We start from the raw sequence: 16,021 nt of genomic DNA on the forward strand, positions 1-16,021 counted from the left end.
TAACTTCAAGTGTGTTCACATCTATTGTGACTGTGACATTCCTTACAATTCATATCATTTCCACAAGTACTTTATTAAATTTAATTTTATCAATTAAACGAATATTTTAAAATGGTGAAAACTTGGTCTAATTATATCTTAAAAGTTTATTTAATATTTGCTGTATTATTTTTTAGCATGGAAGGTTAAAGGTTCGAACAACTGAAGAGCAGAAGCTCATCAAGGAGAAAAAGCAGCAGGAGAAACTCAAGGCGTATCGGCAAGGATTCCAGCAGATTTTATCCACCAGGCATGAAGTGCCTTACAACCAAACGAGTTTTGCTATTTGCTCCCAACTTCTGATTGCAAACCCTGACATTTCCACTTTGTGGAATTATCGCAAGGAGGTCATTTTGCAGGAGATTGAAACCAGGTAAACACTTAGAATTACTAGGATATTTATAGAAAAAAAAAAACAGATATGCATCATTTGTTTGCGTTTCTATTGATATTTGAGACCTGTTTGTTTGGTTGCCTAAGCTACGAATTTATTTTAATATTCCAATTAATCAAATACTTAATATAGTAAGTATGGATATGATGTCTATTTTTAATTTAGTATAGTTTTAATACATGAAGTATTAATTTTTATTACCACTGCACTCATTTCAGTTTAATTTTTATACCCTCATTCCTAATATTATATAATAATCATTTAGTCCATAAGGTTTATCAAAGATTAACAGCAACTTCTTTAAATATGTTTCGTATTTTAAAAGTATATAAGCTTATATAATGAAGAAAAAAATGCTAGTTCACAAAATACTTTATGATATATAAAAATATGTTTTAATATATTGATTATATTGGGTGAATCATCGAATGTTTCAATGGAAAAATCAATTGTAATGATATTATATATAATTTTTTCTGTTACATTATATTTGGAATTGATTTGATGGAGAGAATGATGAATCATAGTTAGACTTTCAACTGCATTTATAATCTTTGTAAGTGTTTTTCTAATGACGAAACAATGTCAATTTTTCATGAGAGAATATAGAAATATTAAATGTATAAACTGTGCATTTTGTATTCACATAATGAGTGTTGAAAATGAGATTGGGGAGTGATCAAAGGGCATAGAAATAACAGCAACATTTACGGTCGGTTTAACGACAAATCCAGACATATTTGTTTGACGCTTACACAGATCCGTAGGCCGGGGATAAATCATTTTAATCCCGCTGCAGCGTCAGCCCATATTCCGCCCATGGTGCAAATTTAATTGAAGTATTTACATACATGTTGCAAACACGCACTCCATCCACTTCCATAATTGGAGACGGATTAAATGCATTAGTATCATAATCATACACGCGCACAATAAATATCTGATTAATAATATTGTCAAATTCAAAGGGCATACAAATTTTCGACGCCTACTGCACGAATCATGCATTTCCTACGTATTCCAATTCAACTTGATTATACAATCTTGAATCTTTGTTATTACAATTTAAATTTTTATACGTATTTTGGAATTCATAGCAAATTTTTTTTGAAAAACTTAGAAACATTATGTATGTTTTATATAATAACTTTTTCTTAATTCTTTCAATTCATTAAAATTTCAAATTTCTTCATTACTTACGCATCTTTTGGTAATATCGATACTCGCGTGGTGTCTGAGAAATTCCGTTAAATATAACGTTAGTAATTCATTTATATAAATATATAATTGTTTATATATAAATATGTAATAAAATATCTTCATCATTACTAGTATCGTCTGTTTCTGTTTCTCTTTGTGTGATTCCTTTGTAAATCTGTACAACAGTTTCATTTTGAGGATCAAAAACATTATTTTGATACACCTATAAACAATGATTACTTTTAATTTCATTTTTATGTACAATTTAATCACTAAAACTTGCCCTTTTGCAAAAATGGTAAAGTAATATTATAAAACTCGCGTGGCGTCTGATAGACTATGTTAATCCTTAAACACATTACTCTAAAATGGCGTGATGTGTTTTTACAAATCGTCAGTCAGTATGAAGAAGGTACATAGTTCGGGATTGCCACCACCTTTCTAGTTTTAAAAGTGGTTAATGAACATATATATAGAGCGGACTTCGTAATATAGAAGCTTCGGTATCATAGCGTTAACAGCAGTATAATTGTATTCTTCAACTATATATTCTTCAAAATATAAGAGAGTAGAGCAAAAGTTTCAAGTTTTACGTGATCAAAATAATATAATATCAGCTATTAAAGATCAATTACATCAATGCATTCAATGAACATTATTGATTGAAATGATTTAATTTTTAAATATAAAACAGGAATGAAGAGAAGTCTGAAGATTATCAATTTTAAGTGTTAAAACGTGAGAAAGAGTCAAAAAAGATTCATGTTAATTATTAAATATCTATACATTATTTGCCTCAATTACATTTTTTGTATGAAATGAACATAAGCATAAAATATAAGCAATAAAATATGTCTTTCGAACAGTGGTCGGTTAACCGTGATAAATTACCCCAAGTGGGGTAAAAGTGAATTCTTATGGATAATTATGATATTCAGCAATTAAAATTCTATGTATGCATGCAAAAATATTGGAATTCTATCCTCCATGTCATAATGGGGTAAAGCCTAAATTGATTGATTTATACTGCAATTATGTAAGGAAATGTGCATCTTGTATCTTGATGTTATATTCTGTAGGTTGTGGTAAAATATATGAGAATAAAGTAGATGAACGTATATTTTAAGATTATTATTTTTTATTTACAGTGATAAAAGTAATGAAGAAGAGTTAGGAAAGTTCATGACCAGTGAAATCAAATTAACAGAGCAATGTCTTCTGGCAAATCCGAAGTCGTACGGATCGTGGTATCACCGATTCTGGGTATTGGATCGTCATCCTAAGCCGGACTGGAACGGCGAATTCGCATTGTGCTCCCTATACCTCATGAAGGACGACAGGAATTGTACGTATACACACAAAAAAAAGAATATATAATATGGATAACGTTTCAATATTATTCTCTTCGTATTTATTTCTTTACTTCCAAAACTTATGTCTGCCCTCGATCCGGGAATAGTTCATTGTTGGGATTACAGGCGACTGATTCTCGAGAAAATCGGAATCGATCTCGATGCCGAACGGAAGTTTTCCACTGAACGTATTAACATTAATTTCTCGAATTACTCGTCGTGGCATTATAGGAGCACTTTGAAGCAATTGAATCAGGAATCGCTCGACGAGGAAATCAATTTAGTGCAAAACGCTGTGTTCACTGATCCGGCCGATAGCAGCGCGTGGTTCTACTTGCGATGGATCCTGAGCAGTCAGGATGTAACAAAAAAGCACAAAGAAGACATGCTCTGTAAGCTGGAGTCCTTGCAGGAGCTCGACCCCGATTGCAAATGTACAGTATTTTTACCTTAACTAAATTCATTAATTAATTGCAAATATAATTTGCAGGGATTTACATTGCTAAAAGTTGGTTAACCAAAGGTGTTCGTGATGGGAACAGCGTGGCTGCGGATGGTGACTGTTTCAGAACGTTGATCCAAATCGATCCGCTTAGGAAAGGGCACTACAACGATTGTTTGAACAATATTGATTAGCATCAATTCATTATTTGTTAGTTTCGTATGCGGATTTTTATTTGGAAATCAAAGCGATATTCGCGTGCTTTTTCATCGGCGATCTGCACGCGTGTATTTGTTTTCCTGTTGTATAGTTTGTGTAACAAATATCCACATTTTGTTCCATGTCCGTTGTATATGCACAGAATAAAATGCTTTTTGTGCGTTTTATTTGAATCGGATACAAAGCATTTTTTTTTTTTTTTACAAAAATCAAACATTTGTTTATTCCTTGTTTGTTTTCACCAAATTAAATGTGTTTAGGGCTCAATTGTTTTTGGTGCCCAAAATAATAAATCATTGAATTACCATTCCACTGCTGTTCTTTTTTTCACTATTCACATCAAATACCTACAACCAATTACAATGAAACTATACCTATCTTTTTTTATATTGTTTTATAATCATTTATCACATTCCCAATAACAAATTCTTCTTTGTTACTAGTAATATAATGCAAATCTGAAAATTAAATTCAAGGGTTTTAAATACTTCAGAACTTCACCGACATATATTTTTTATATTTTTAAGGGGTCGTGAAAAGATAACTGTCATCTTGTTTCAAAGCTAGGAATTGGCGAAATACTCTTAGCAATTTGGTCGCATTATAATTACAGACATCTGTAGGTTGGATTGCAATTCATAAAAGGTTGAGAAACGCTGGTTTAGATCATTGATTTTACATTAGACCATTATTGGGTCACATTTAATGGATCAGGAAATTACGGCTGTCACCTTACGTCATAGCAAAAAGGTCAGGATACACTGCTATACGTATTTTGTTTTAATTTAAATTTGATACTTTAAATAGAAAAATATAAATATTCATACAAAATCATTCATATAGGTTGGATTGTATTTTTTTTTTAATATTTCGAACTGGAAAAACCATATTTTACTTCATTAAATTTCCATGGACATAATGAAACGTGGATTTATGTATTTTTGGTTTTATTATACTATCTATTTATTGGTATATGAATGCCGCAATACGAAATTTACGGTAATTTAAATTACGGAATAATGGAATAATTTCGATTATTGTGAACTTGTCATTAGGGGATATTCAATATTACTAAATTGAATTCGTTTCTTCGAATTATTGCACTCAGTGGACGCAAATTATTAACTAAATCAAAATTATTACCCAATTCCAATGAATCACAATAAAATTAATTTATATTGGTTGGATTTTCATGCTTTTAGAAACATAGGATTCAGAATTTTTTATATTCATAGTCATGAGAGATTTTATACAAAGCTTAAAATCTAAATATCTTTAACTTAAACAGTATTTTCCTTGAAAAGTCTCAAGAAAGAGAAAACTTATTAGAATCTTTAATCCTTATGTTATGATTAAAGAAGACCAAAAGATGGTATGAATCAAAATCATGTTGAACATGTTGACATATCTGATGAGCAATCATAAAATACTAGAATGAGGCAAAGATTTGAGCTCCCCCAATTACAGTTGTATAAATGGTTCTTTCTTAATGTAGCAATTTTGTTGTCCCAAGAGAGAAATTTCCTTTCTTAGGGGATGTTCAGATCTATGGTCAATGGCATAAGCATTTCACGAAAAAAAAAACATGTTTCCAGACATTGCTATCACCACTTTAGATTCGAAATCGTTGTCTTTCATTATGTCTTTGATCCATCATTCGATCTTTTATCTGTTTAGTTAAACTAACTTTCGATAGTTATATAAACCCATCTAGATGTAATGGAATTGCTATGTAAGCAGAGACAAACATAAAATTAACAACTTTTATTATTGCTTAAAAAGTGATTATATAATAAAAATAAGGTGATCGTTAATGCAATTCCGGAATCCCGGTTTTCAAAGTTTCACCAATTTCGCGCTTCTGCGATGTTTTCCCACTGTTTGCATAAATTGAAATCGAGTTTCCTTATAATCCGCAGCGCACATATTTACAAAACCGCAAAGTTCAAATGAAATATTCCATTTCGATAATATTGTAATATCGGAATCCCGCACATATTTGATGCGAGATAACAGATTAATGTTTGCGTTTCTCCAGTTCCATTCGTTCCAATATTTTGCTCTCATCAATATTAATCTGAAACAGAATGAAAATGAAAAGAAAAAAAAAAGCGATACATTGAAAAATTGTGGAAGAGATGATTAAAGATTTTCGGTCTGCTGAATTCGAGTCGCCGCGAATGCTCACCGTTTTATTCAAGTTTATAAAGTCCTTATTGATTTCCTGCTTTTCCAATTTGCTCAGGTACTTCTGTCTCAAATAGAGGACCGTGTCGATGTGAGTTTTGTGCCTGACCGCTAATTCGAGGGCCCTACAAGTTAAATCGCAATGAGAAGCTGAATGCAGCGAACAACGCTAACCGACCTGCTCCAATTATGCAATTTGATGTGATTGAGGATCGCGTAGTATACCATTCCGTTGTGAAGGAGGACGGATTCCGCATGATGGATTTGACCTCCCAAAAGGGCAGCGCCGGCCAACTGAAGAGGTCGCGATAGTTCCTGTAAATAAGATGATTTTGTAAAGAAACGGTGGTTTTCTGGATTCGCACTTTGTGGATACCTTTATGTGTTGTATGTAAAGGACTTTGTCGTATTGGTTGATCGCTGCGTAGGCTTCTTCGGCAATCTCAAGGGCTTCGGTATCTGATTGAGTTGCCAACACTGCTAGGCAAGCCCATAAAGATGTTTCGTTGATGTTCCTGCATAGATTCAGAGCGTCAGTCCATTTGTTGCTTTGTATATAGCTAAAAAAAACAACAAAATTCATTAATATAGTTTTTCATAACCAAAAGTTACATGAATCATTTTAAATGAAAATTTGACAATTTTGACACTCATTACAATTTTAATGAAATTTTGTATTAAGTTTTCTCATATTTCTCGATAAATATTAAGTCACAAATGTCAAATACGTATATTGACAGATTTATTGTTATTATCATTTTCCTGTAATGAACTATCAAAATTGAAAAAAAAAGAGTTTTTCAGGGCCTTAAAAAATGTCTTCACATTTTCTCGTATTTCTCCGTAAACATTCTCACAAATGTCAATTAATCTCCAATTATAGATACAAATAGGTTCATTAACAAAGATTGATTGTTACTATGATTTTCCTGCAATAAACTGCCAAAGTTGAAAAAAAAGAAAGTTTTATCACATTTAATTAATTATTTACGAATAATAATAATTAATTTGTTAATTAAAGTTAAATATATAGACTTTACATTTGTAGCTGTTATAGTTTATAGTAATAAAATGATGAACATTCCTATAATTAACTGTACAAATTGATAAACATATATTTGAGAGCTTCGAAAAAGCCTTTACATTTTATCGATTTGTTTGGCAATTATTCAAGGATAAAATTTAAATTATTACTCTAATTAAAGTAAAAACTATAGACTATGCTACATAAAATGGAGAGATTTGTAATTATTATGGTTTTGGCGTAATTAACTGTGAAATTTAAGTTTTTTTTTCGGTACATAAGAAAATGTTAATTCAATATTTAGTGGATGCGCCGGGCTAAAGAAAAAAATATGTTTCGTCTCTTAAACTTTGTATGTTGTCATGAGTCTATACTATTTCATCTGATTCCAATAAAATCATTGTAATTCAATGAAGGAATTTTGTGGAAGAGTAAGACAAGGATTAAGTCGTTTGTTACCTGTGCAGCAAAGATGGGAACGGTGAAATGGGAACGTTTAGAAGCGACCCATCGGCCCTTCGGATCGATACAGAATTCCCAACGAAATCATGAATCCTCGGCGATCTACCCAGCTCGTGAGAATCGTATTGCAGCGAGCAAAGTTTCAAAATGTCCCGATCGAAACAGGCGCTAGGACAGTACCAAATTATTAATCGGGTGTCCTGTACTGCAGCCACCATGTTCTCATCGCTATTCCATTTGAATGACTGAATTTGACCACCTAAAAACCCAACAATTCCCCACATAACACAACCCATCATTAACTAAATAAAAATGGATAAAGACTAACCCAATTTCTGGAAAGTTTTATGACCATCCCGTACTTCGACCATAAATAAATCTCGATTCTTATCCATCACAGCGACACGCCGCTCCGATGCCGTCCCAGATTGATCCAAAGCTAATTGAATTATAAATCCTGCATGTTGGATGGTGGAAACGTTTTCCGACATATTGCGATTCGAGGCCAGATCAATTATGTGAAGAGCTGTAAGGACAATTAAAACATCAAAATCAAATTAAAACCCTGCACTCTGCGGCTCGACCGGCAACGGCCGAATGAATCGGAGCGAACGATATTAACATTGATTTCACGTCCACTTTTATTAAGTCCGCCAGAAAGTTATGCTCTTAATCAATGACGGATACATCTTGTTTTTTTCCTTCTACCCCAATAGAACCAAAATGAAACTTTGTAGGTTTCGTTTCATTAAATTCCAGATAAATTATTTACTTTTCCAACTAATTAATACAACTTATTTCCTATAAGTAACATCCTTTTCTTTGATTTATTACAAACACAACTGTCACTGACACTTTGATAGGAAAGCAATACTACTTCAATTCATCTTTATACTAACAAATACCAAAAATCACCTATCAAAATAATATCCTTAATAAACACTGCTTAACTTTTTAATAATAATCTATTTTTACATAATAAAATGACAAATTTAGACTTGTCAATAGTTAAATGTCATACCTGTCAGTTGTCAATAATCACTTGACATATGTTGCTTAACTTTTCCAAGTATCAAATATCTTATTGATGATATATAAGTGTTACTAATGAAAATTAATTTTAAACTTAGACATGTTAACAGTCACCTATCTAAATAATTTCTTTGACATGCGTTGCTTAACTTTTCTAAGCTAAACCACGCTTGATTTATAAAAACTATCCTATTTAAATTTTAATCGATTCCAACTAGACAATTATGTTATTTACAATGATAATTTACAAATTCATTGCAAACAATCGTTTTAGATATTGAAATGATGATAATTAATAATGCTCAACATAGCCTAGGTACTCCATTATAGAGAGCTTATTACGTTAATTGCTGTAATTGGAAGCTACCGCATATTAACCGGAATTATCGATATTTAATGCGAAACACATGCAAATATTGAATATAGATTAGTCATAGATTACGTAATGTAAGTGCGTGCATGGAAAATAATATTGAGAGAATGCACGTAATGATCGCACAATGCGAGCTAATGGCAGTCGTGGAATGAATGTATTACGTTTCGCATTTCGGCCACAATCCAAGTTATATTCAAGTTAATCAATAAATTAGTCGTGCATCGATTAACGAAAACAATGAAAATTAACCTACTGAAAATATATGCACAACAATCAGTTTCTTCATACGTTAAGAATTTGTCTCAATTTCAATTTTTAAAAAGATATTCGAAAGTTTATTAATTACGAAATAGTTAAGCAACGTGTAGAAGCTAATGGATGAACATTTCTAGACTTGCCAGAGTTTCTTGTTAGTAATGAGAATAATGATTTAACAAATATAATAATTATTATAAACTAACTTTAAGTTTTTGATTACCATTTTTTTTAAATTGACTTAAAATCTAATAAAATCTTCATATTAACAATTGAACTGAAAGATTTATGGAAATAAATAAAACCAATCTTCAATTCGGTTTTGCAAGAATAAATCGAAAATGATTGAGTTTCGTTTTAAGAGCGGGGATGAGTTTTAAAAGCTCAGCTATAAACTGATGAATTATTCAATTCCTGAACGAAAATCGATATCCGTGAAAAAGTGTTTGCACAAGAGAGGAGGTGAGAAAAATTGAATTTCTATTTACATTAATTAATATCAACCTAATACCTATCAATAATTGGTATGCTGATTGCAATAGGATTAAACTAATGATATTGCATGCGTGAATAGACTAGGTCAAATTATACTAAAGTAAATAATTATGTTAGTGCGTTTTGTAATTGACGTTGTTAATAAGGAGTAATATTATAATAAACATCAACGTCTGTGATCGTGAACATAATGTCAAAATATACAAATAAGTGATGATAATATTAAATCTGAATTTCTATTTACACGTTTCCTTCTTTATAAATTAAATTAATGGAAATAATTCCAGATTAATTAATAGCTATTAATCTATACTATTAATTACTATAATCCTAATACCAACCAATATTTAGATTATGATTGCAGATATGGGATTAAGTTAATGAAATTACATGTTTGATTACACTAAGTTAAATTACACTGAACGCATTCTGAGGTAAATATTAATAATTATTATAGATTAGTGTTGTACGAAACGTCAACGTCACATCAAAATTTTCTATAAACTAATGATACTGTAATATATTTCTTGTATATTGACGTTATTGAAAAGGAAAATATTTATGAAAACTCTTTGTTTTTATAACTTATATAACTATTAAAAAGTATTAGAAAAAGCTTAATGGAGATGATAAATCATAAATCTTATACGTTAAGTGACTAATTATTTGATGAGTAGTTTGTATTGATCTTTAGATTAATGATGTTGGGATGTGTTTCGTATTATCTAAATTGTAGGGTTTTGCTGCTGTGGGAATGGAAGCAGTTGCGAGATAAGTTTCAGGATTGAGTATTATAATGAAATAAGTTGTTGTAGTTACTTTTTGGATCAGAGACATCCCTAACAGCCAAAGTATCGGGCGATAAGGAAATGTGTTGGACTTTTAAAGCCTCCAATCGCATGTTCGGCCAGCGTGGCGATGCGATTAATCTTCCTTGATAGTTGTAGAGGCCCACCGAACTCCGCTCGACCAGCAATAGATTCCTTTGGAGGAGAAAGTTTAAATTAAAGATCGGACCGAGATGCGTTTGTTACGGCATAATTACTTCTCGGATTGGAGCAGAAGGATGACGCTGCCGTCCTTCAAGTCGAAGATGGTCGGTGTGTTCCAGTTACTCGAGTTGTAGATGTAACATTGCTTGGGTGTTGTAAGGACAAGATGGGAATATCTCATTGAAAGCTGTATGACCCTTTCGGGAACGTCTAAGTATTCCTTAGTGTCCGTGGTGACGTCGTGAACCGTTACAGTTTTCCTTTCGGAGACGGTCGCAGTGTAATTAGCGTATTCGATGGACCTTTCGACGACGTGGGCGAAGATCACTTGGCCGTTGGCGCAAGCCCCTGCTAATTGGGTGCCGTCCGACGACCAGGCCAATTTATAAATGGATCCCGTCGCAGGTTTCTCTAACGATCTTGACCACTGTAGACACGCAGTAGTATCAATATTTATTTAGGGCAAATTGAATCATTAAAGGGCTTCCCCTATACTCACCCCCGAATGATCGCAAAGTCGAAGGGTGTTGTACGATCCGATGGCGAAGAGGTCCCCACCCGGACACCACGCTATAGATGAGATCGGATGGTCGTGAAGCCCGCTGGAATATAGAGGTCTACCCTGACCATCCCAGACTCTGTATTTGCAGTCTTCACCACCTGAAACTATCCACTCGCTCGACGAACCCCAGGACACGCACAAGATCAGCCCTTCGTGCGCCTTCCACTGAACGACGGGAAGAGGAAGAAACACAAAGAGAAAAATCAATTAGCGAAACGGGGCCATTAGATGGAAACTGGGTTGATGAATACTTTAACAGGTTTCGTGTTTGGTGCGAGCTGTTTAATTACTAGCAATCTTCCTTGAGTGTAGACAATTGCTTGGCTATCCGGGGCCCAGCTCGCCCCGTACACTGAATTTTCGCTAGAAACCACGCTCGATCGTAGCATTCCTCCTCGGGACCAAACTTTAATGAAACCATCTTCGCCGCCTTCAAAACAATTGTTACAATTATTACAGCTGCAGTGACACGGACAAAGACGAAGGCGCGCACATTGGATATTCATGTAAATGGAATGACTAGTTGATTAATTAAAATGCCATTTGCAATTCATCTTCGGTTCGGAGCGGAGAGCAGGAAGCACGCTCCAGTTCTGCACGGAAGTCTTGCGGTGTCGTCTAAATTGAAACGTAGAACTAATGCCATCGTTGCGTGTGCATTTCAGCTTCTCTCTCATATCCTATGATGACGGCAAACGTCTTCTAATCAGATCAAATCAAATCAAACAACACTTGTCTTAATTAGATAAATATTTTGCAATATTATTACATAAAAATGTCACACGACTAGACATATCCTTTAATTACTACACGATACTTGACTAATGACTAGGAAAATTTAACTTTTTAGTATAAAAACTTTAACGTACATGGCTGCAATATTATTTTAATACACATGTTTAGACCAATGTTTCTAATGTACTTCATATAATTAGATGAAAAAAACTGGTCTATAGCCAATGTTTAAATAAAATTAATCAGATAATTTGCAATTTAATTAAACTAAATTCTAATGAAATGTAAAAGATAGTTTTGATTAGTGGGAATAGCGCAGCTGAAGTTCGTACTTTTCCAACTAATTAATACAACTTATTTCCTATAAGTAACATCCTTTTCTTTGATTTATTACAAACACAACTGTCACTGACAAAATGACAAATTTAGACTTGTCAATAGTTAAATGTCATACCTGTCAGTTGTCAATAATCACTTGACATATGTTGCTTAACTTTTCTAAGTATCAAATATCTTATTGATGATATATAAGTGTTACTAATGAAAATTAACAACACTCGTCTTAATTAGATAAATATTTTGCAATATTATTACATAAAAATGTCACACGACTAGACATATCCTTTAATTACTACACGATACTTGACTAATGACTAGGAAAATTTAACTTTTTACATGTTTAGACCAATGTTTCTAATTTACTTCATATAATTAGACGAAAAAACCTGGTCTATAGCCAATGTTTAAACAAAATAAATCAGATAATTTGCAATTTAATTAAACTAAAGGTATTTTCTCTAATGAAATGTAAAAAGATAGTCTTGATTAGTGGGAATAGCGCAGCTGAAGTTCGTACGGAATTGATGACTATCTGGTAATTGATGTTATGTGGATCTTATTGGTAATTGATACTTTGAGTTAAAACGTTTCGATATGTAAATAAGGGAAGTCGATGGTGCAGTTTCGGTATTGGCGGTAACGTTTAAATGTGGGCTCGCCGCAAACTTTTCCACCAGTTTAATCAGATACATCTCTAATGAATGGCACCGTTTCAAACCGCACCACCCTTTCCCTATCCACCCACCAACTTCGATAATTGAATAAGAAAACGCTGGATAATTAATACAACGAGTAAACATTGTGAACTAATCGCATTATGTGCTTTTGATGTCTTGCGGCGGATGACGACGAACGGGCGCAGCTAGTCAAAATTTGACGTGCGGATGGATCTTCCTTTCGGGAAAGGGGACATCGCAAAATATTTATCTAATTAAACCACCGGATGTTTGATCTGATTATGAAACGTTTGCTATCATCGCTGAAAGCGTGAGGGAGAAACAGAGACGTGGCAACGGAAATACATGGTAGTCAGTTCAATTTAGATGGCATCACAAAACCGTCAATTTGCACTTAAGCTTCAAACAATATTACATGTCATCAGTTTACATAAGATTTTTGTTTTATGATCCTATAGTTTAAGTGTGGGCAATTTATTTGTTTTTGAAATCAACTTATTTACATTAATATAACCTGTATTTATTAATATTTCATAAACATTATGAAGTTTCTTATAATAATCTATATTAAGTGAAAGATAAAAATGAAGAAAAATCAATATTTATGTTATGCTAATTGTTGCAAAAAAGGTCACAGTTGGTCAAAAATCAATCATGAAGTAATTTTTGATCAACTCATACATAAAATTTATTTTTTTTTCATTTCCAATTGCTCAATGTTCAATGACGTTTCATAAGATCACATGAAGCTACGAAAGCACAGCCGACTCGAACAAAAGAAACTCCGGAAAACCTAGACATTTAAATTTTGGAAATAATAAAAATTAATAAGTCCACAAAAAAAAGATTGGGAAACGCTGCTACAATTGATAATATATCATAAAGTAATCTGTTCTAGAAAATTCCTTAATGTTTAATATATTTAATTTTAATTTCCACAAATTATACTAACATAATAACATGAAAATTTTCAACGGATTTAGTAAAAAATGTAAATGATTAAGAATTTGAACTAGATTGTCAATGTTAATGACTTCTACAAAACTATAAAAAAAATGTAAAAATAAAATGATGATACCTTTATACATTTTGTAAATTAAGTGTTTAAATAATCAGATTATTAGTTCAGTTCATAATAATAATGTATAAGAAAGTAGCTACTTTCAATTGTGAATTACTTAATTATATGACAAAAACTCGTTTGTTCGCAAGTATAGGGGTAGCCGGTTATTGATGCTGGTGGGTTCTCTTATTAATATTATATAATTCAGTTATTGTAGTCACTACAATGTAGTGGAAAGCCACAAGGAATAATAATTTTGTAAAAACAAAGCAAAAGGTATACGGCATATCGATATACTGTTTAAACATTGAACTGTCGAATGCAAATAGGGAATTGCATAAATTGCGCGTCGCACCTTATTTAAATATTGATACATTTGGAATTGGACAGACACCGATGCTCGGCCTCAACAAATTTATTCGGAAATTCGTCGATCCAGATCCTTATTTGAATGGAAACCGTATAATGATTACCTGTTAAGAGACTGGCTCCGTCGTTGCTCCATTGGCCTACGAGAATAGCCCCTTTGTGAGCTTCCACGCTCCTCTCTATCCTTCCGCTCCTGTTCATCACGTGGAACTTACCATCTGCAGACGTGATAAGTATCAGATCACCAAGTTTACCCAAGCTTCCACCGATCCTCGGAAGGAATTGCAAATCGGTTGGTAGAAGCTCTTCTCCCATTTGTGCAATCTTCGTCGACTCATTACTAGATACATTCCAACTCAACAGTTGATTATCGTCTCTATAAATATATGGAATAAAATCAAGACTGCTGTTCTTAGGATTAACATAAGACGACGTTGATGTTTTCCTTACCCAGCGGTATAAACTTCCTCGGTGCTGCTCCAGCCGACGCACGTGACCGCCGCTTTATGTACCGCCTCTTTGGCCAGCGTAATTTTCAATTTCATTTTTACTGCCACCGCACATATAAAACTCCGATATTGCTAAATCGCGTTTTATTGCTTATTATTACGAACTCTTTACGTCCACCTCCACCTGTCATTGACAACATGGAACGCTTTTGTTTGTATCCTGGTTCCTGTGGCAACGATCACGCAGTAGCGCCCCCTCAACTATAGGACTCCAACCCTAGGACATCGAGATAGCGAATCCAATTTGGTGTGTTTTCTTCCCACTTCTTCTTCATCGTCGTCCCCAAAAAACAATCTAAATAAATATACATCGGTGACAACTGATTCCCTTCGTATATTGCTTATGATACATGCGAGGCTATTGCGCATTACCATAATATTTTCTCTCCTCCTTGTTTTCCCTTTTCATTGTTATTTTTTTCTTCTTCTATTCTGGCAAATTTATTCGGCGCGATGGAGGGGACCCTTCACAACGAAAACCTTAATCCTGATGGACGTACGGCCTAACAAGGGTGATGGCCTCCCCCATCCGTTAATACAGCCTCACCCACGCACTGCATACACACACGCACAAGTTCTCAGCCTCCCCTCTTTTTCATCCCTAATTGCTGTAACAACAACACTCCAAACACACATTTTAATAAATTAATTTTAAGCCCGCCGAATAATTACCCGATTATTCATAAATTTCTTACGTTGCCTTGAATTATTCCTCACTAATTATCATGTCTATTCACATTTTTTTTTATACAAGAATATTATCCCTCCAAAGATGTGTACTTAGCCTCCTCATTAGCAAAATAAATTATATTTAGAGCAGAAAAACTTTTTTATATACATTATTCATTATATTTATATGTTTTTAATGTATATTACAAATTATAATTAATAATAAGAGTATTATAACATTTTTATTAAATTATATTTTTCCTTAATTAGAAGATCGTATATTATTCGATATTCTATGAAATTAATAGCCTATTGCAATACTTACAATTAATTACAATATAATTTATAAACAAAATAAAATAATTATCACTAATTAGAATAAATTGTATTATATTTTGGAAATAAATAACTTTCATCAAATAGTTTCATTATAATTTATACTAAGCTTGTAAACTACAAAGTTTTGTACTAATTTATTTAATTCTCTTTCATTCTTTTGAACCAAATTAAAACCAATAAAAAATAGTAAACAAATCATTCCTAATAATTCCGTTCTTTTTATTACCATACATTTAAAACGTCTATAAAGATTTTTTAAAATGTAGACAATTTTGTTATTTCTATTCTAT

The 16,021-nt window shown here is 32.8% G+C and overlaps 2 protein-coding genes across 2 annotated transcripts; one reads left to right on the forward strand and one right to left on the reverse strand.

Annotated features, from left to right (window-relative positions):
- Positions 1-9: 9 nt before the first annotated feature.
- LOC108561693 (geranylgeranyl transferase type-2 subunit alpha) lies at positions 10-3,918 on the forward strand. The gene is made up of 5 exons (XM_017919764.1): positions 10-114; positions 177-412; positions 2,782-2,978; positions 3,093-3,419; positions 3,476-3,918. The coding sequence occupies exons 1-5, from the start codon at positions 112-114 to the stop codon at positions 3,619-3,621; spliced, it is 909 nt and encodes a 302-aa protein (XP_017775253.1). The 5' UTR covers positions 10-111; the 3' UTR covers positions 3,622-3,918.
- Positions 3,919-5,460: 1,542 nt separating this feature from the next.
- LOC108561696 (intraflagellar transport protein 80 homolog) lies at positions 5,461-14,759 on the reverse strand. The gene is made up of 12 exons (XM_017919769.1): positions 14,665-14,759; positions 14,319-14,590; positions 11,283-11,461; positions 10,969-11,196; positions 10,523-10,896; positions 10,297-10,460; positions 7,648-7,845; positions 7,317-7,578; positions 6,210-6,393; positions 6,012-6,148; positions 5,835-5,958; positions 5,461-5,723 (listed from the first exon to the last, which is right to left on the reverse strand). Exons 1-12 carry the CDS (start codon positions 14,757-14,759, stop codon positions 5,664-5,666), a joined length of 2,277 nt encoding a protein of 758 aa, XP_017775258.1. The 3' UTR covers positions 5,461-5,663.
- Positions 14,760-16,021: the final 1,262 nt, after the last annotated feature.

The sequence above is a fragment of the Nicrophorus vespilloides genome, unplaced genomic scaffold (assembly GCF_001412225.1).
Source record: "Nicrophorus vespilloides isolate i.1.1-1 unplaced genomic scaffold, Nicve_v1.0, whole genome shotgun sequence".
Taxonomy (NCBI): Eukaryota; Metazoa; Arthropoda; class Insecta; order Coleoptera; family Silphidae; genus Nicrophorus; species Nicrophorus vespilloides.